This window comes from Colossoma macropomum, unplaced genomic scaffold (assembly GCF_904425465.1).
Source record: "Colossoma macropomum unplaced genomic scaffold, Colossoma_macropomum, whole genome shotgun sequence".
Lineage (NCBI taxonomy): Eukaryota > Metazoa > Chordata > Actinopteri > Characiformes > Serrasalmidae > Colossoma > Colossoma macropomum.
Window position 1 is genome coordinate 19318693 of NW_023494803.1, and position 21497 is coordinate 19340189.

The window sequence follows — 21497 nt, forward strand, 5'->3', positions numbered from 1 at the left end:
AAAGTAAGCAGTGATATAACACTCATATCAGCAGAGATTTGCCATAAATTAATACCAGAATAGGCTTGACATTAGGATTTGACCTCTAATTAGGACTAATCTAATGATGTGATAATTAGCAGGTGTTCTGGATGAGCAGTTCTGTTTGTGCTTAAATGTAATAAATCTAAAACATTGGTGTCAGCAGTGTCATCAGCATGTATCGATAAATGGCTTAATTAAAAAAAAAACTACAGACATTTATGCTGAGATATCGGATAGCGGTTCACAGGTTCAGAGAGAGGAGTAATTATGTAAAATTCACACAAAAACATGGCCCACACACACACAAACCTGTTTTTATGCAGTCTCAGGACACAGTGGGGATCCATATGTTCCATATTATATACACAGTACTGTACAAAAGTCAGAGACCACCCTTATTTAATTTCCAGACAAAACAGACATTAAGTACAAGTTTATTTTTCAGGAGATATTTCTGAGGAGAATATAAGTTCATTAAGTTGCATAAGGAAGGCGAAAACCAAAGAAAAATGCGTATTATATCCAATAATTATGCCCTGACAGCAGTATAGTGCCGCACACTGACCTATTGTTGGCGGCAATGGGGTGAATTTTGTACAGCTGCAGTTAGCCATGGAGCTAACTCATCTAAAAAAAACAGTAAGGCTACAAAAGTTAAGCTAATAATACAATCTCGCAACTGACATGCAACATGCCATTTCTCCTTCCTGTATTTATTTATAGCCAGTGGGAAAGAAATGGCAAAAGGTTTGACAATGGTTATTGTTTTTTCTCCGTTTTGGTGGTTCAGTGCTATTTGAAGAGCCGCCCCTTCAGAGGTCAACATAGCAAAAGCAGCAGCACTACTGGTTAAGGACACAAGTTTGCATGTCAAAGTTCACCAAAGGCTGAAATTGACACACCGTTTTGCACATGAAATTCATTCCCCCAGGAGCCTACAACACACAATTGAAATGTAATTTTGCTTGTAAAGCAAGAAACTTATATTATGTTTTGTTTTTTAGGCTTCTGTGTAATTTTCTCGGTTTAATATGTTTTCTACCTTCAATGCTGAAAAATGAATAACTCATATTTAAAGTTCGTCTTGCATGGAAATTAAACAAATAATGGCTTCTGACTTTTGCACAGTACTGTATATCGCTGCTGTCGAAACAAAACCTCTTATCTCCAAAATGATAACTTTACAGGAGAAGGAAAAAACACACTTTACTTTTAATGTAAGCCAATGGAACCAGACATTTTTCTAATTAATTCTGGTCTTTTTTTTTTGTTCCATTCATCATTACATGTAAACACAAAACAGGCATTTTCAAATTAGGTCAAAAACTGAAAAATGGGGATACGACGTTTTGTTTCGACAACAGTGATATGTAAGTGCATATATGTAATGAGTAGAGATGGCAAATCAGTATCAATGTTTATCGGTACCGGGTTCAGATCAGCAGAATATACTGGATTGGATTTCTGAGGAAAAATAGTAATAAGAATTTTATAGGCTTAACCGTGACCTTAATCCTAACCCTAACTTAAGCGACTACAAGTGGCTTTGGTTTGGAAATGGAAAGGAGCATTCTGTTGGTCATCTAGGTTAGCCCAGTTTTCTCCAGTAGTCCTACAAAGTGCACAAAAACAAACACACACATACACATACACACTCACACAGTCCACCCTGCATACTGAATGCTTTTAAAAGGCTTTCAGTTTTACATGAATTATAGCTCTTGAGAGCCTGTGTGTACTCACTGAACCTCTGAACACACAAGGCACTGGCGTAACACTTCAGCATTCATCAGACTCGCCTTACCCTGGAGTGGAGCCAGCTGATTGGCTGGCGCTCATTTTCATCCAGCAGAAGCAGTGGTACCGTGGAGTGGTAGTGTTCCAGCTTCGTAACGGCACTCCTCAAACGCCTCTCTGCGAAAGAAACACAGCCGAAATATAACTGCTAGCTTTGCATTTGATACATCTAATGAATTGGATTGGATGCCAACCAACAAAAAAGATTTAAAAAATGACGGTGCTAAAAAAACCAAGCCACCGAAGCTGATTTAAATCAAGATTGTCATATTGATGGCAGAAGCAAAGATCACCCCCTCAGTAAACTGCAGAAAAATAGCAACTTGAAAGCAAAATGACACTAAAAATTCATAGATGTACATGAAAAGACGTGCATATATGCATATAGATGCACGTGCATATTTCATTTTTTTGGCTAGTTTGCTATTCTGCACCAAGATTTCTGTTTCCTCTCCTCTGACTTCTACCCTGACAAATAGCAGGCATGCCACATAACTATAATATCATAAAATCAAAGAAATATTGAAGGGCCCATATCATGTAAATTAGAATTTTCCTCATTTATTTGAGTTTGATATAGTATATTGTTTCAAAACATACCACTCCACAGTACATGCAGTTCATATACGGAAAATAAGCTGCAGAAACAGTTGCTTTTGTGATGTCATGAAAAAAACAATCTATGCACTCTATGTACAGCAGTGTAACTCGGCCCACTCATGTTAAAGTTAAAAGGTTCCCATTTCAATGCTGTACTTACCATGCCCTTGCCTACTTTGACTCGCCACTTGGATGTTTGTCACATCTATGTTATAAAAGTAGCGACTCGTGGCAGTAGGTGAGGAAGCGATAGTGAGGAATGGATTTTTTAAACAGAATGCACTCGCAGGATAGCCTCAGTGAGCTAATGTGCAATCCATGTAAACTTCGCAGTGCAAAGCTTTTGAGAAGGTTGAACATAATTTACATAACATTTATGAATAACTGCTTTGTCTCGAACTTTGGTGCAGGGCTGTGGTCTAATGCTGTTTTTTGTTGCTGTTTGCTGTGTAGCCTTTAGCATGCCAACTGACAAACTAGCTAAGTAAAGTGATAAAGGGATGAACAGTCATGTATAACTGATGGAGTTGTCTGCAACCTAAATCCCAGCAAATAGTACGTTACAGTTTTGAAATATTAAGCTTTTTATAGTAGTTCACTGCTGTGGCTTATAAACAGATTTGCCCCATTTTTTCCCAGATTTGAAAAGGAACATGCATCAGGTCAATCCCTCGCCCCTCTGAAGGTACATCCAACTCACTTTACTTGAGCTAATACAGTAATGGAGATGGTGTCAGGGATTGAGATTTTGAGATGGTGTCAGGGATTCTGCCCAAGGGGAAAAAACAAGGCAAAGTAGACTAAGGTGTGTTAACATCAGTATTGAAATAGGCAGATGAAGTGTTTTATCATTACATATATCAGTCTTGAAGGCACAACGATTGATTGAACAATTGATATAGGCGGGTTTTTCATTCCACTTGAGGACCATTTTTGATTTGTACGCATGAGGGCGCAAGAGAGCAACTTGTTCCAGTAGCCATACTTTGTGATGCCCAACTGTGGATTTTCTGGAGTCAAACCTGAAGCGTGACTCCTTGACTCCACTTCATTTTATCCAACAGTGCCAAACCCACTGATAAAGGCATATATCAGAGATGATACCATCCTAAATGTTGTTGACACAATTTACAGTAGCTACAGATCACAGTGATATCCAGGCAAAGGTTCGACCCCAACATCCAGACATGTTGGAGCTGAAGAATGTGGCTAAAAAGATTGTTGTATGGAACCCCTTTTTGCAAGAAGGGGATGTGATCAGCTATATAATGCTGTTTTAAAGTTCAGCTGTAGCACAAGTACAATGATGTAACATATCAGCAGAAAACATTCCTAAGCATTAAATAAGGAAAACATCCAACTATTTTGTACATGTTCTGAGGGAGAAAGTGTGATGCATTGCATCAAGAGCTGCTGAGGCTAGCAACTTCTGCATACTGGCCAACATCCTGTATAGCAGACTGACACTTGTGGATATGTTTCTCAATAAAACTGAGTGGGTTATTTAGCCACATGACAAAGTGCTAAGGAAGGCTACAACCGACTCTTTTGCTTCTGTTGAGGGTAGCCTTTAGCTATAACCTGCAAATGTGTTTGTCTGCTAACAGCTAGCCCAGTTAGCCCCAAGATAAAAAGCTTAAAAGCTTCAAGCTACTGACTTTAGGTGGTTCAAACTATGCACATGAACTTCAAGCTGGCCCCAGTCAGGCCGATTGTTAACTTGGGCCAATAATATGTGGTAAATGTAAGTAAGTAGACTACATCACTGTCATATGTGTTACATTAGGCAGCATTTTTTCATTCAATAAAGCCTAAAGCCTTTTTTACATAAAACGCAGTGCAAAGTTTGATGTTTTCAGTGGTCATCTCTGTGATTGTAAATGAATGGTTAACGGTTAGTGACTAATAATGGTTGGTTACTGGTCAAAAGAATTTGCCAAAATTCACATCTCGGTAACACTTTATAATAAGGGTACATGAACTGGCAGTAATTAAGGCATTTACTAATGAATAACTAATCAGAAAGTAATGAGTCATTAATCAGGAACAAATTAATAAGTCATATATTAACAACCACAAGACTAAATTACTAAAATTACTAAAAAGCTTACACTGACATTGTTTTGCAACTAGTCCTCATTTGTGACAGCTGCCATAGTTTTAATTCATCTTTCATGTTAATAATATGACATGTTTTAACTCCTGTATTGATACACAGTGCCTCATGAGGGAATGGTTTAGCCTACAGTTACCACAGAACTCAGAAATGAGTTAATTATTGGAGTGTCTTTCTCCTGGGGTCATGTGTGCTTTCCCAGATCTAGTACACCTAATTGAAGTCAACTGCTAATTTACAAGCTCCTGTTGTGCTGGTTGAGGTGTGTCAGAGTGAGAAAAATACAAAACCATGCAGTGTCAATTCTCAATTCACTATAAAGAAAGCAGTGATTACTGATAACTCATGATGAATTCATAATGTTTGTGCCCCCTAAAGTAAAGTGATTGACCAATCACACTTTATTACTCATTAAATACTGATTCTTCATAGTGAATTCATGTTTGTGCCCCTGAAAGTGATGAGCGAATCACAATTTATTACTGATTACATAGGGTTACTAATTCTTCATGATGAGTTCATGAGCTAATAAAATAGCAGGGGTTAATCATTTTACTTACCAAAATGACATATGAAAACATGACATTGATGAAACGCTTGTGAGAAACACAAACACCTTACTATTAAAACCAAAAAGGTTTATTGCAAATAACTAAGCACCAAACCAAATATTTAAGCTACTTTACAACGAATTTAGAAATAATAGTTCCTGCAAATCCGTTCTGTTTCACCACAGATAACAGCTGCATGTTTTACACCTTAGGCTAAAAAGAGGTGAGGCACAACACTCACAACACTCAGACAACAATACCACATGTAAATATTATATCAGCGATGTAAATTACGTATATAATACAGTATGCATATGCATAACTCACCTTTAAAAGTAAGAAAAATGCGAAATATTGCAAAAAGGCGAAAAGAGAAATATTGAATTTTTTTTAATTATTTCAATTATTTTCATTCGCTTCTCTTAAACGTTGTACTAGAGATATTCACTCAAGACTCTATGGCCGCTTGATATATAGCATTTAACGCAATTACTGCCATTTACTGGCGAGGAAAAATAGCAGTTATTTCCAGCTGCGGAAACAGTTGAAGTGTTACATTGCAAAATGCTGTGTTTCCATTAATAAAACATTTAGATATAGCAAATTTTTAAAAAGAATAATAGATGTATAATGGGAAACACATTTTCATTTTCTGAAGGTGGTATTTCTCAGAATAACTGTGGCATATATTAAGATAATTCACAGTTTTAATTAATTGCCTATTTTCAGTAAATAAACTAGTTTACTGTTTATTAAACATACAACAGTTTATGTTTCTGTTGTAACAGTATGACATTGCAGTATGACATAGGTAATCATAAATTGCATGAATAGAATGAAACTAACAGAGCTTCTGGCAGTTTGCCAATGTACTAACATTCTTTTTGTATGCTTAATTAACACATGAATTCCTAATAAATTCAGGCACTGAATAAAGCCTTTATTACCTTCATCTTCATTCATTCGTACATGCGTTAGTAATTTAGTCTTGTGGTTGTTAATATATGACTTATTAATTTGTTCCTGATTAATGACTCATTACTTTCTGATTAGTTATTCATTAGGAAATGCCTTAATTACTGCCAGTTCATGTGCCCTTATTATAAAGTGTTACCCACATCTCTAAAAGGCACAGTAACAAAAACAGCCTGGGTTTAAATAAATGGAGAATACAGGCCCTTTACTGTTTCCTGCCAGTAAACCTGAAAAAGGTAATGCATCGAACTCATTGTTTCAAACATACACATTTCCACATATAAATGATGTACAAATAAATGGCATTAAAAGTGTTGCCAAACAATGCATTACGTTTTTCACTGTATGTCAAAAAAAGTGTTCTTCAGTTATCTATTGTAATACCACTGCAAACAGGGCTCGTATCTGCAGTGATGAACAACACTCTTCAAAATAAATTTCTACCTGCGTCATTACTTCAGGCTAATCAAAGTTCGGCCTCCTCTCCGCTTGGTGAGTGCATTATGCCCCGATAGACAGCTCCAGCCTCTAAAACCCTGTGTTACCACATCCATTATAAATGAAAAGCATACAATACAACACAAAAGTACAACAGCTCTGAACCAGGCAAGATGATACAGTGCCCCCCTTCTCTCGCTCTCTCACACCCACACACACACACACACCACAGATGTACACAATTACTTCCACTCCATCTCCTTCTACATCAATCTTCCTCTACTTTTTCATCCGAACATTTACAAAGTGCCATTCCTTTTAGATGAATTTTGGGGAAATGGCAATAAAACTATCAAGTGTTTGTCAGATTTGTCATATTGAAAGATCTCTTGCATTGTCTTGCAATTTCTTGGCACAGAAAATAAAGCTAGACACATTGCTTGTGTTAGACAAAGAGCATTAACCCTTTAAATGGCCAGGACCTGCCGGCGGTTCCAACCTTCCATTACACATTTCTATAACTTAAGAGCAACTTCTATTGTGCTTGGCTGCAACTGACCAACAGGCTACCTTGTACAGTATAGGTTATCATGTATATGAAATGAGGCTAAATAATGTGAACAACACACAAATGTAGTCATTATATCACTTATGTAACATGTAACTCATAATGCACTGAGAAGGCTTCTGTATTAAATGGAAACTACAAAAACTGCCACTAAGAACTACAAACTGGACAAAAACATAAAAACACAAGAAATTGACTGTCTCCCATGTAAATTTCCAGTAAGCCATGTAAAACTGGGTACAGGTTTATATGTTTACAGTATAATGTACTGTGCAAAAGACCACCTGAGAAAATAGTTTAACCTAACATAGGCAAACAAAAGTTTCTGCCTTTTACTTTATTTTTCATTTATCTTTTTGGACCAATAACCCTTGGCCACACCACCATTTCTGTCCTTTAATCTGCCGTTCTCCATTAATAATGTGATCTCTCAATGCTGTGGTTGGCAAATTAACCACCAACAAAAAGTGGTAAGACACTGGCAAAAAAGAGGCCAACATGTGGGTCCATGTGGGTTTAGGTTGGCTTTAAATCTTAAATTTAGCACCATCCGGGCCTGATAGAGTGATTGGGTACGGGTCAGATTTGAACTTTAATACCTTTGGCTGGAAAAACAAGATTCCAATTTGAGGCTCAAAAACAGGTTCCAGTTTTAAAGCTCCCGAATAATAAATACAGAAACGAATACAAGCAATTACAAGCAAATAAACACTTACTGCAAACATAAACAGCTTTAAATCATATTTTCCCATGTGAGCTAAGATTTTCGCACAATACTATGGACAAAATTGATATCTGTCAGTACCTAAATCGGCTTGACCAACTGGCCAACATGTCAAGCTTATTCTCTCTTTTAGCTCTGCAACATCCTAAGCTTGTATATGACATAACATACTGCAAGAAGCATAAGGCCTAATATTACTGTAATACTGACCCAAATATTAAACTAGCAACAGCTAGGCCAGCAATTTAGGTCACAGGCTTTTGCAAACATGGACATTCAAGTGTTGCATGCATTTTAAGGTGCCCATTTCCAGCCAAACTCCACTGCTGTTTTGCATCAAGCAGGCAAGATTAGGAGAGAAAATGTGAGGCAGTGCTCATAAATACGTCATGGTAGATGATGTGAGCATATGGTTTGAAAAACTGCTCATGCTATATTAAGCTCATATGCACTCAGCACATCAGCGCACTCAGCACATTAGTGGACTCATTCCTCAAGCGCGGCACATTCTGAGCCGATAACTGTATCTCAAATCAAGCACTTTTGTAGTGTATTAGGCACTACAAGTGCAACTAGTGTGTGGGATATGCAACAGGATGTATTGCACTGTTAACCCTTAGAACTGTGGAACCATAAGAAAAGCATGCTGTAATTTGATATTAATTATTTCTCACAGCTTATTAATTTAGGCCATTTTTACTTAAATTTTGTTTAAAGTACAGATTTCAACTTTTTAATCTATATCGTACACATACCACCCACTTCACTGAGTACATCTCTTTGTTTCTACTCTCACTGTTCATTTTATTAGGTCTACTTACCAAATAGGTGCACTTTGTCTAAGATCACTATGTGCAATGGCAAGTGTTGGCTGGAGTGGTGTAAAACATGCCACACTGGACTATGGAGCCTTGGAAATGTGTTCTCTAGAGTGATCAATCACGGAAGGAATGCACAAATACAATCACAAGATTCACCAAAAAAGAAAAATTTCAACTTTCACTGCACAGCTACAGGAAGCTATCCATTCCCACCGTGTGACCAAATTAAAAAAGGGGAGACAATATACATCTAATACTATGTGGCCAAGTTCAGCTGTTTCAGCCAAACCCATTGCTAACAGATGTATAAAATCAAGCACACAGCCATGCAATCTCCAACAAACATTGGCAGTAGAACGGGTATTTAGTTTGCTCAGACTTACAGAGTGAAGCTTTTTATGCTTAGCGGCTAGCTAGAAGACTAGGAGGCCCAGGAAAACCGGTGTGTGTGTGGGGGGGGGTTATCTACTGCTGCCGATCATCTGCTGGCACTAAACATGAAACTACACCAGAAGCTGTGCTAGACAATAAGTACACATGTGAACCAACAGTGTTTCACACTCTAGTAAACAGCAATACAGTTGCAGGTGGCTGTGGGAGATGACGCAAATGAGACCATGCAGAGCTTAGGGTCACCACAATAATTATATATAAATGAGCCAATAATGCCAATAGTCTACAGATTTTTTCTGAATAGGTAAAGGAACATATAAAGAAACCATATCTGCAAATTGGAAAAGTATGTATCATCCAGCCTTAGCGAACAGTGTAAGAATACAGTGTGTAGTGCCCAAATTGAGGCACAAGGCATATCTCATCGCTCTCCGCTGCCAGTTTCCGCTGAGCCATTCACTATTCCCCACTGCTCTGCCCCAAATGGAGGAAGGAAGTGGGAAATAGCACCATAACAAGGGGGTCGAAGTGCACGGAAAGGGGCAATAAGCTGGCATCTGCAGGAAATGTGTAGTCTCAAACACGAGAATATTACAATGACATTGTCAATAGGAAGCTATAAAACCTGTGTGATACCTCAGCTCCACTGTGGTGTAGTCCTTAGTTATCTGTTGCCTAAAGTTATTCTTCTTATTATTCTTTCAGTATATATATATATGTAAAGTCCTTTAAAAGACAATTTTGGTGAACAATCAAATTTACACAATTGTTCTGTAGCAATCAAGAATGACATACTTGTCTGAAGTTTACTTCTTTAGGTTTGTACTGTAGCTACAAAGCTAATGTAGCTAACAAATAATGGAAGCTTATGTAAGCTATTTAACACTAAATCATTACTAAGTCACCTGGAATTGTGTCAAGTGCTTAAATAATCTCAAAACATATTGCTTATGTTGTTTCTGGCGCTTTGAAACATACTGTTATCTATAAAAATGGCTAAAAGTACGAACAAAATGCAAGCTGCTGCTAATGTTTTTCAGCTTTGTGGCTTACTTTTGTCCACTTGTTAGCCTCATAGCTTCAAAGCAAAACTTTAGATACCAAACTTTTGGGGTTAGGGCAGAATATAAATATGTATTTTATCATTATCACAATATGAGTTCTCACACATTATTAAGGGCTGCAATGGCAAAACGGATCAAATTATCTTACAGTGTTTTCACATATAGTTCGTTTTAAAAGAACCGAACCGAGTTCTGTTTAAGTGAACCTGGAAGGGAACCAACCGCAAATGACCTCAGTTCTTTTTGTGTTCACAATGTAAGTGAACTCTAAAGAGGACTCAGTTTTCTTTCTGGTCCATTGAGATCTCAGACCACTTCTTGTTCAGACCACAGCTCCATTAGAACTCGGACCCCTTTCACAGGACTCACGGTGTGCAGAGCGCTCGCCAAGTGGGCCGCGTTCTCTGATAAATCCGACCTATCAGGTGACGAGAAGAACCACCAGACCCGCCTGCTGCTCTCCTATTGGCCGCGCTGAAACGATTGGCCAAAGTCCATCGCGAAAAATTGGAAACACGGCCCTGCGGGTCTGCCGCGGTGGGCTCCGTGTTCGGCTGTGCTCCTCACTGAAGCTCCACCCGGCGAATTTTCATTCATTCAGCGTTCAGTGTGAAAGCTGCTGAGAATTGCGTTGCATGCCCAGCTCGAGCCTTTAACACGGTAAAATCACGCGAGCTCTCGCATCTGATCGCTTTAATAAGTCAGCGCTGCTCTCTGTCTCAGATCACGGACAGACTTTATCCTGAGTAGAACCTCATAATGATCCTTGGTCTGTTTACCCGCTAAAGTGAAGACTGTGGCTGTGTGTGCGGTGAGCATCGAGGTCTTCACCATAAAGCACAGCTAAAGCGGACTGGGGCCGTTTTGTTTTCACAATGCACAAATTAATCGAACCACAAAACGAACTACAAACGAACCGAACTGAGACCACCTCGAGAGGTGGTCTCAGTTCGGTTCGTTTTTGGGGCCGTTTAGGGGGGTCTGAGTTCGTTTGGCGTGTTCACATATGCAAAAGAAACCATGACTCAGCGGTCTGGGTCCACTTCAGACGCTGAAACGGCCCAAGTGTGAAAACGCCCTTACACACATAGCGCAAACATGACATAATTAGCTTGGCGGGATTGTAGTGTAGGCTATGACTGGCTACTGTCGTAACAAATCTCCATCATCATAAGAAGCTTCTTAAGGATTGAATTATATATGTGTGCTTGCAATTCTGACGTAAGTAGCTATTAATATTTCACTATTTTTAATTTTGTAATTTTTGCTATTTGCTTAAACGTAAGCTTGGTTAGATGATACATATGTTAATTTTTTTATATGCATGTTAATAATATTGTTTTGATATGAGGTTTGCGAGATGATATGCACTATGAACCAAATATGGTTAGATTTCATGTTGAAAAATGTATAATACCGGGAATGTTCTTTTTATAAAGTTAGCTCTATTTGACACAATCCATGATATTCCTAAAACTTTTAACATAAATGATTAAAAAAAAGCTCTTAAACTGGAAAAAAAATCTGGTTTGGTTAGCCTACTTCTTATTTGGTATCTTCACATTTTCCGTTAAAGCTGCAGCAGTTACACTCTGGCGCCCATGGAAAATTCTAATAAGAAGCTGGCAAATAAGAAAGTAGCTTCAGGTTTTTCTACCTTGGATGGTTGATTAGCCAAGCTGTTCGAAACAAAAAACTCCACAGGGATGTTTATACTGTAGCTTCCGATAGCTACTGAGTTGGAGATTCCAGTTCACTGAGAGTGATTGAGCCACGGTAAAAAGTAGGAGCCACACTTTATATATACAAGATCCGATTGTAAATTAATTTGTAAAACTCATTTTGTTTAATTTTGAGATGTAGCCATAATAACACACATTAGCCAAATGCACATGTAACACACATCTCGCACTTTTGGTTGTATTATTTTTTATTTATCTTCTAAGAAAATGACTTAGGCAATTTATCCCTTCAACAAGCACTGCTGTCTTCTTTAGGGGAAAAAAAATTTGGATTATCAAAAATATTTTTCGCATTTCTCTTCTAATTCTATATTAAAAACGCATTGTATTGTGGCAATATGTATGGTATCATGAAATTTGCGTTTCGTTGCACCCCTACTCTTTATACTGTGAAAAAAGTCTGCATTTGGGGCACAACCAGTCAGAGGCACACTATTTTAATAATAATTTATCACTTCTTATATCATCATTGTGAAGTCCAACAGCTTTATTGAACATCATATTTTTCATGTCCATATCATGCAGTGCTATTTGGGGTAAAGGGAGAAGATCAAAGATTTTTTGCTAAACTATTCCTTTAATGCTTTATTATAGGGCACATCCTGTCTCTCTCCACCCACACATACACACGGCAATTATCTCATTTCCTGTCTGATTGGTGGTTTTACTATCCACCCTCCCTATCTCTTTAGTTTATTCATCTTTTAAGACCAGGAAGTTTTGAACAGTTTTGGAATTTCTGTGCATTCAGCAGATGGATTAAGAAATCACTCTAAAGATATTTGAACTGGTAAAGATTAACTGAATGTTATTTGATGGATATGAAAAATATGACCCATATTTCAAACATCCAGAAAAAAATCTAAATATAGAACTGTGGCTTGTGCAACAGCATAATGAAAAAAAACCCACCACTCTCTGGGAAAGTGTTGGCTGGGAGAATATATGTTTGCATGCATATAAGCTGAAAATATCACAGCTCTGAGCATTGGATAGCAATGGGAATCCTTTAATGCAACAGAAAAGTTATGTTCTAACCATCGTTTTTATATACATATACAGCAGATAGCATCCCTTTCCCTGAGGACTTCCAGAGTAAGACATGAAAGTGACAGATACTGTGGGTTTGTATTGTGAAGAACAGTGCTTTAAGAAGACCACACCTGCCTGAGTTCATACAGAGATTTCAGATAAACACCTCCATGTGCTGTATCTAAAGGGAGTGGTAAAATTAATCACTTCTTAAATGCATCAGGATTCCCTGTAATACATTCTGCATAGATGCACACAATGTTACACTTTTACACTTCTGACTTTAACACTGGCTTAGGCATAAATGAAGAACACATATGAGGATCAGAATGAAGAACAAAAACATACAATTAAACATACAGTTGTATGCTGTCTGTGTGCCCCCAGTCACTGACAAGGAGTTAGGATACATGTGCAACTATTGTTTACTGGAGCTCATGTACATTTCAAAGGTAGAAACATAAACCATAAAGATCGTGAGTTCGATCCCCAGTGATGCTATAGCCATCTGTGGCCGGGAGTCCAAAAGAGCACAATTGGCCTCACTCCCTCTGGGTAGGATGGCCCTCATTCTGCACAATGCTGGAAGGCGTCTATTAGCTGACGTAACTGGCGGTTAGCATTCTCCTGCATCTGAGGACACTTGTACTTGCCTTCGCTCTCCTAGTGCTGGTGATCGTGTGATGGTGCTTTAACAACAGCTGTCGTCACTAGGGTTGCACTGATACCATTTTTTCAGGCCAAGCACAAGCACATATTTTTTAGTACTTGCCGATACCAAGTCCACGATGAATTGTCTACTTAGAAATAAGTAGTTGTTAGTGTAAATGAGCACAATGTACCCTAACAGTTAAATCCATAAAATCTAGCTGATTGTAAATGAAGTGCATTAGCTAGCTACGCTACATCAGTTACCCTAGATTGAGTAGTGTTGCAGTGGAGAAGAGCGGGTTTTGTTTCACGTCAGAAAAGCACTTCTGTACAGCTATAAGTAAATTACGTTTCATAGTTTCGATGCTCCTCAAGTCTCTTTCACAACAGTCTCTGTAGCACAGCGACAGCAGGAATCAGATCCGAGGCTAGTGCATCTGAAAGAGCTCGCTTGTGGAGTTTGAGCAAACATGCTGAGAAACTGAGCTACAGGAGCTCGGCTAACCATACTATGCACCAAAACATACACGGTAGGACAATATGGTCTCTCTACAGCATATTTTACATTAAAAAAAAAAAAGTAAAGTTTATATCTCGCAATTGTACACAGTCAAACAAAGTAAAGTCAGCATATTCGAAACTTTGGTAAGAAATTTTGACTTTTTCACCTCTGTTTTGCTAGTCTACATGCTTCCATGCATATTGAGGAAGCTGTTGTGATGGTATGTGTTTAAAATGGGCTAAAATCACAAAGTGTAGGTCTGGTGGAAATATGCCAAGGCAGAATGTTTAAAGTGGCCCTTTGTGTCCCACAACAGAGTCTGTAACACCTCTTTTTGTGAGCAGACCCTCCCTCACTGCCAGCTTAAGTCATTTGTTCACTAGCACAGCAGCATACACTTGGCTTATGTCAAACGGTATCTGTGGGTGTGAGATGATGGTATCTGTGAATTTCTATGAGGCCAAGGCCTGATACCTGATACCAGCATCATTTTCAATTCCTCCCTAGTTGTCACAAAGCAGCTTTACAGAAATTCTGGGTCCAAGCCCCAGATAAGCATGCCAAGGGCAACGGTGGCAAGAAAAACTCCCTAAGAATCAGGACTCATAAGTGGAACCATCCTCCTCAGGTCAACACCAGATAGAAAAACAATAATACAACAGGAGCAATTTGAATAAAGAATGAAATTTTACAAAAAAATATACAAAACTGAATATAGAAAAAAAAGGAAAAGCAAACCAGCCTGTCACTGGAAAGAAATATTGAACCAGTGATAATCGAAGACTACTGATAGAGGCCTATCAGACCAACAGCGCGAAACAGGTCTCTGATAACTAGTCACTGTTACCAGTAAAACCAGTAACTAATGTTAGGAGCATATCAGAGTAAAAATGAGAGTTAAATCCATAAACATCATTGACTACTGTAAGAAGCCTATCATGACAATATGTTAGTATGAATATGAGAAGACCTCAGTGTATTGTAAGCAAGGTGAAATTATGTCTTGAATGTCTCTAGTTTGAGACTGTGCAAGTACCAGTATTTAGCTCATGTAAATACTTTTAACGAACTTCTACATGAGCTAGCTTGCAGTTTGTTGCCAACCTCAAACTACTGAAGTTGCTTTGAGGTGGTATGTAGGAGATTCTGAGTTAGAAAATTCTGCGCTCCCAGGTTTTTTATCTTTGCAGCACATGCAGATGGAAACACAGACAAGAAACACCTGGTAACAATTACTGGGCAGAGTTACAAATAGCGTATATGTTTATAGCGTAAAAATGACAATGACTGGAAAGAATATGAAATAAAAAAAACATATATTTTTAAACAGTAGAATGATGTGATTGCGTAGTGTGATTATTTTCCTAAAATAACACATTTAAAGACTGTAATGTTGCAGTGTATGAGATGCTACTGCAATAGCTGTATGGTGGTGTCAGTGCAAGTACAGTGTAATATCTCTTTAAATGGAACATGGAATAGTTGCAGCATTTGTTGATACTAATTTGAAAGTAAAATACATACATTCACCTCTGTACTGGATTGCCATGTGCACAAATTATTAGTATATGTGTTATTTTCTATTTGTATTCTTATTAATGGTAGTATAGATGACACTGATAATAGTTTTAGTTAGTAAACAACAAGCATTTTTCAGGTTGTTATTGTTACTATGATGCTCAAATTTACACATGCACTCATTTTTCAGATTTGACCATACGCAACTGTGATGACTAAAGGTCAATACATGAGAATGTCTCAGGAACTACACATAATGCCCAATACAGAGGGACAAACACTGCATTGTATATTTAGGACGCTGTATATTGTGTGTTATTCTGTCTTAAAGATATTTTGTCAAATTGCTGTGCTAGGAAACAGACAAGGAGGAAAGCTTGTGTTCGAGTAAGCATTTAAATGTGGGTGGGCGCCTATGTATACGTATACATGTGTTAGTGAGAGTGTGTGTGTGTGTGTGTGTGTGTGTGTGTTTGAGCTGATGTAAATGACTCCAGTGTGTGTGAACATCTATCATCTATAAAAAGAGCTTTCTTCAGATTTCTCGGAAATGTGACACGTGTGATTGCTCTCATATGCTCTGTGGTTGCTTTTGGAGCTTTTGGGAATTACTGTATAAATCATCCAGAAAATTTTCCCATATATATATTTTTCTTTCTTTTTTTCCTCTGACATCAGCTGAAAGTTCCTTACCCTCACTCCTAATGTCCATATGTTCATTAGACACAAACAAGCAGTTCCATCTAAACAAACAGACTACATGCCGCTCAGTAAGTGCTCTTTCATAATGCATGTATAAGGTTTAATACATAATGCATAAAGGTTTTACAGTTATAACTATGTATGCATATCTAAGTAAATTCTTGTCTCATCTTAGAGATCTTATGAAAGCAGATGCAGGTTGACAGTGAGTTACGTTCGCACACTGGCTCTTTTTTGTTGACTTTATATTTCTAAGACATACAATGACAATTTGTAGTTTGACATCATACTATTGTAATCCAGCTAGTGTTCTCTGTAGTGAGCAAAGGCCGGTAGTAACTAGCTTCAGAATCCTAGAACACGATTGTGGATTCCTGCCATTTTTCAGAGTTTGAGGTTTATTGATCACTGTTTTATCATTCAGCCAAGTTAAAAGGACTATCACAAATTGAGTTCACTTTAAAGGTGAGTCTCACCGCTTTAATAGGAAAACAAAGACAAGAGTTAGAAATCAACACAGAGTTGTCAATTCCAGACTGAAGAGGAAATGGGCGCTGAAACTGTAATAGACATTGTAGTATTGAAGTGCAGTAATGAAAATGCATAAAAAAATTTTAGTTCCTGAAAACATAGAAGAAGGATATGAAATGAACTGACTACAACAACTAATTAAGTTCTTCATCATTATTTCTCAGTGATGAAAATGATTACAAAAATCACCATGTCATGCTCATTTAGTTAAAGGCTGCATAATAAAACTAAGAACTCTCTCCAGCTACTCTCTTCAAGTTTCCCATTTCATTGAACAGAACTGAAGACTGATGTAAGAAATTTTAAGAGATAATCAGCATTCATTCAAAGGCACAATAAACAAGTGAATGATTGCTGGATGACACTCTGGGTGAAGATGCTCAGGGTCCTCATTCGCTCATTTGGTCAGTGTGGCTGAGAGACTGAGAATAACTAGAAAAGGGCAAGCAGAGAGATATCAGGCTAACCAGCTGATTTGTATAGTCTGTGAAATGTCCCTACAAATCGATACAAAGCAAACACTGAAATAACGCTCCAAGTCATCACCTACTGAAGTTAATTCACTCACACTTGAGCATGAAATTGCTACATATTCATTAAACCAGCTAATACATAACACAGATTGTCACAGATTTTAAATTGCTAAACAAAGATTTAAAAGATTTGCAGCTTGAACTTAATTCCATATCACTACTGCTTAGCTGAGTTAAAATCCTCCTTCTCTGTACCTGATAAAGTGAACCCTTCTGAATACTGTCTCAACCTTCATACAAAGGAGTTTATAAATGCGTAAAACTTTTTGTTACAGATTGAAAACTGCAATATTCTGATTAAAAAAATGACATATCTAATGATCTAAAGTTTGTGCCGAAGGCTGCTGTAATTATTATATAATTATTATAATTATGCATCTGTCAGAATTTACCCTTAATAAACCACAGCTGTCTGTAGCTGTTACTGCGTAACACAGAGCAGCCGCTAGAGGTTGCAGTGGGATCTAGAGGGTTAAGTAAAATGTTGATGTATTAGTACTTTCTTGACTGTTTTGAATTTTCCATTTCAATTTTCAATAATTTTACTTCCACTAAAGTATACTCGTGCGGAATAGACCTTTTACTTTTTAAATTTTGGTCATTATCAATTAATTAATGGTTAAATTTTTTGTGGTTAATTTCATGTCTTGCTGGTGACACCATCTGTACTGTCTTGTGATTTGTCACACGTCTGACTTCGTAAGGTTATCACTTTATTTTAGATCAAGCGTGCTTTAAAAAGAGAACAGCATCTAAACAAATTCAGTTCTTACGCTGATAGATTCTGGATGTACTAAAAAGTTCCACTGCAGTTCTGTATGCCTCTCAATACTTAAGTAGCTTTTTGACCCGCAACTTTTGCACGTCTACTCAATCCGTTTTTTGGAAAGGTTATTTTTTTAAGTCTAAATTTAAGTTTTAAGTCATTATTTCAATTTTAGTCCATTCATAGACTTTGCTCCTTACAACTCATTCAAATATGCCCCCAGTGTAGTTTGGATGCATGCCTGTCCATGTTAGGCATAGTTAAATCTATCACCATGTGTTATTGGAGCTTTCTGTGTGCTATTGAGTTTTCTATCACTATATTAAATAAGCATGATGCTGCCTTTATTGTTGCATGCACTGTGACAGTTTCTGATTGAGAGAGCTCACACATTCAGAACAGAATTCAGATCTCTAAGGGCTTATTATTTATTTGTTTCATCAGATAATAACAATAAAAGGTCACTACAGCGTTAAGTTTATGTCTAGTGACATGTTAACTTCAAAAAGGTAGTATGTGAGAGAAAATAACAACAAAAGCATGCTAGATCTTTTTTTCACATCAAAATAAATGAGACTACACATTGAGACACTGCAATATTAAAGGAGAAGAGTAGATTATAAGGCTTTTTTCATCTGTACTAAAGGGCTCTCTTCCCCTCTTTAGTTATCATCAGCAATTACTGTGACTAAGTCTTTTTCAAGCTGGGTTAGTTGTACCTGGGGAAGTACTGTGATTTGAGTGATTACCGAGGAGATCCATGGTTTTAACCCAGCAGAAATCCACAATGTCTGTTTTTTCCAGAGCGAATTACCTTCCATAATAGAATTGGGCACCAAGGCAAAAACGCAGTATCATAATATTTCAAGAAATTTTCATGATACAAAGTACATCATGATATTTGTTTCTGACATCTACTAAATTGGAAGAGACGAAAGTAGTGCCACATTTAAAAAGATCAAAAAACTGTGAATCCACCAATTGTACTCAATATTTCACATACCGCACTGCACTAAATCCAATTAAACCGTACTAAATATGCTCTCTGTCTAATCAAACATGTAGTTGATGAGTTCTTTCAGTAGTCCGGTTTGAATCAATGTCACAGTAAAACCTGGTAATAGAAAACTGCACCTCCTTTTTTCTCTTTTGCAACCTGAATACAAGGTTAACTGCTAAAATCGAGCTCCAAAATTCTCAAGTTCATGATAATGGCCACTACCTCACACTTAAATGAGTTGTAAAGGAGAGGTGGGCGATATAACAAATTAGTCCCACATTTAAAAAGTGAATAACTATGAAAAAACTATGAATTATGCTCTCGTTGTTGTCAAACATGCAGTTGGGGAAGTGTTTAAGTACTGACAATATCCACAATACACAGAAAGGCATATTGTAATTTTTCAGAATAATTACTGTCATATTGCCCAGCCCTAATCAAATATCAACTCCCTCGTCCAGTGTTGCATTTTGGTTTTTTTTTCGCAGCATATTTGCCATTTTGTTCGTACGCATAGCACCTGTCACATAAAACTGACATGAACATCTTCACAATGACGTTTTGACCCGGGCTCTTTGGGGATTCCTTATCCCAAACAAATGCACCAGTCAATTCACACACAGGTTACACTACTCATCCTCTCATAAAACTAATCCTGCTCAAACAGGGCTTCAGGTTAAATTCATATTTCTGATAGGATCACCGTGTAATGAGGTGCATTTTTTTTTGCAGGACCATGTGCAGGATGGTTGTGAAATCCTTCAGGAGGCCCTGGAGGCAAAACCTTGAGAACCATTGATCTAATCGGTGATGTAACTATCTCATTATTTAATATCAGCATATTTGATTATGCTGCTATACTGCCAATCTGTAAGGATTCAGTTTTGGAAAGTGAGGTCAAAATACCTCAGCTTTCTCCCAGTACTCGGGAAAGAGCCTACTCAGCACTCTGCTACAGTTTCTTTGAAAAAACTCACACAAGCAGAGGAATGGGAGAAGGGAGGGGAGCTTAATAGAATGATGAGAGAACTGGGGATTAAGAAAGAGTGTCTGTGAGTGTGACGCAGAGGATGGTGTGTTGGTAGGAATGACAGAAAGACAGTGTGTTGGTAGATGGACAGCATACTAGTATGGTAATGCTGAATGTGTACTGCATGTTTTTGCGCTGGTACACAGAAGTGTAACTGAGTGTTCATATGAACGTTCATGTGTGAGTAGCGTATGTAAAATGAAAAGCTGAACTGCTGCCTATATTGGCATTATGACACCATTATAATAATATCTCTCTCTCTCTCTCTCTCTCTCTCTCTTTCTTTCTTTCTTTCTCTCTCTCTCTCTCTCTCTCTCACACACACACACACACACACACACACACACATACAGGATAAGCACAGTGTTCAGTTTCAGACACACATCCTTAACTGAATATCAGTCACACAGTAAAACAGGCAGGATACAGAGATAAAGAGAAAAACAAAGAAAATGGGCAGTATTAGTATCTCTCTGTTTCTCTGAATACCATGTAATATTGGTGCACCAAAGTCAGGATTCCCACACATCCTGGAAAACCTGGAAATTTATACACTAATTTTCCAGTCATGGTAAAGCTGGAAAATAAGAAAAGTGATAAAATGTCCAGTACCCAGTGAATGGATGGAATGCCCAGTGTGAGCATCCATTCACACTAATTGTAGTGTGAAATGCTACAGTGTTACATGTGGACAGATACGCAGATGCTGTGCCAGAATGCTTGGTAGAGCAAGGCTACATGCCAGCTTCTTGCAGGTATAACGTTCACTTTTACTATTTTAGTAGCACTTGTGATTTAATGATGATTGGTTGAGGGATGGTTTGTGTGTTTATCAGTATGTCACTCAGTCAGTAAAGGTGTCGCTAGAGGTTGCATTGTTCAGTTTAACATTAACAATTCCGGCAGTTGGGTGTACATTTTGAGACGACACTTCAAGCAACAGCTGTCATGTATATATGGCGTGGAAGTAGTCCTGGAGTTTGTCTTAGAAAAGTCCTGGAAAAGGAATCCCTAAAAAGAGTGGGCACTTTACTATACATTTTTGTTAATGTGCTCTGTAACATACTAAAAACTGTACATAACCAGGGTTATTACTGTTAAAGCAAACTATTACTAAAATGAAAAATAGAAGTTTTAAAAAATAATTGAAACGACGAAATGCAAAACGTCCAAAATGCAAAAACTAAATCAAAACTGTCCCCTGCAACAAGAATGAAAACGAAATAGTAATTACTTTGAGTGATTTTGGTGTTATGCTGAATATAAGGTATATATATGTATCAAGTGCATCTGTATGACTCTTGTAGAGGTGCATCATATATCATTGGCTGATATACTATGTGCCTATAAATGGGAAAATGTCATTACTGTTATTGGTCCAATTCTAGAATTACAGAAGATAACTACAACCTTTTGTGT

The 21497-nt window shown here is 37.6% G+C and overlaps 1 protein-coding gene across 1 annotated transcript in view; it reads right to left on the reverse strand.

The window, feature by feature from the left end:
- Positions 1-21497, reverse strand: part of adam12 (ADAM metallopeptidase domain 12) — a 184790-nt gene that overhangs the window by 150395 nt on the left and 12898 nt on the right. The window contains exon 2 of the mRNA XM_036592898.1: positions 1829-1938. Within this exon, the coding sequence (XP_036448791.1) occupies positions 1829-1938 (110 nt within the window). The remainder of the gene's footprint in view (positions 1-1828; positions 1939-21497) is intronic.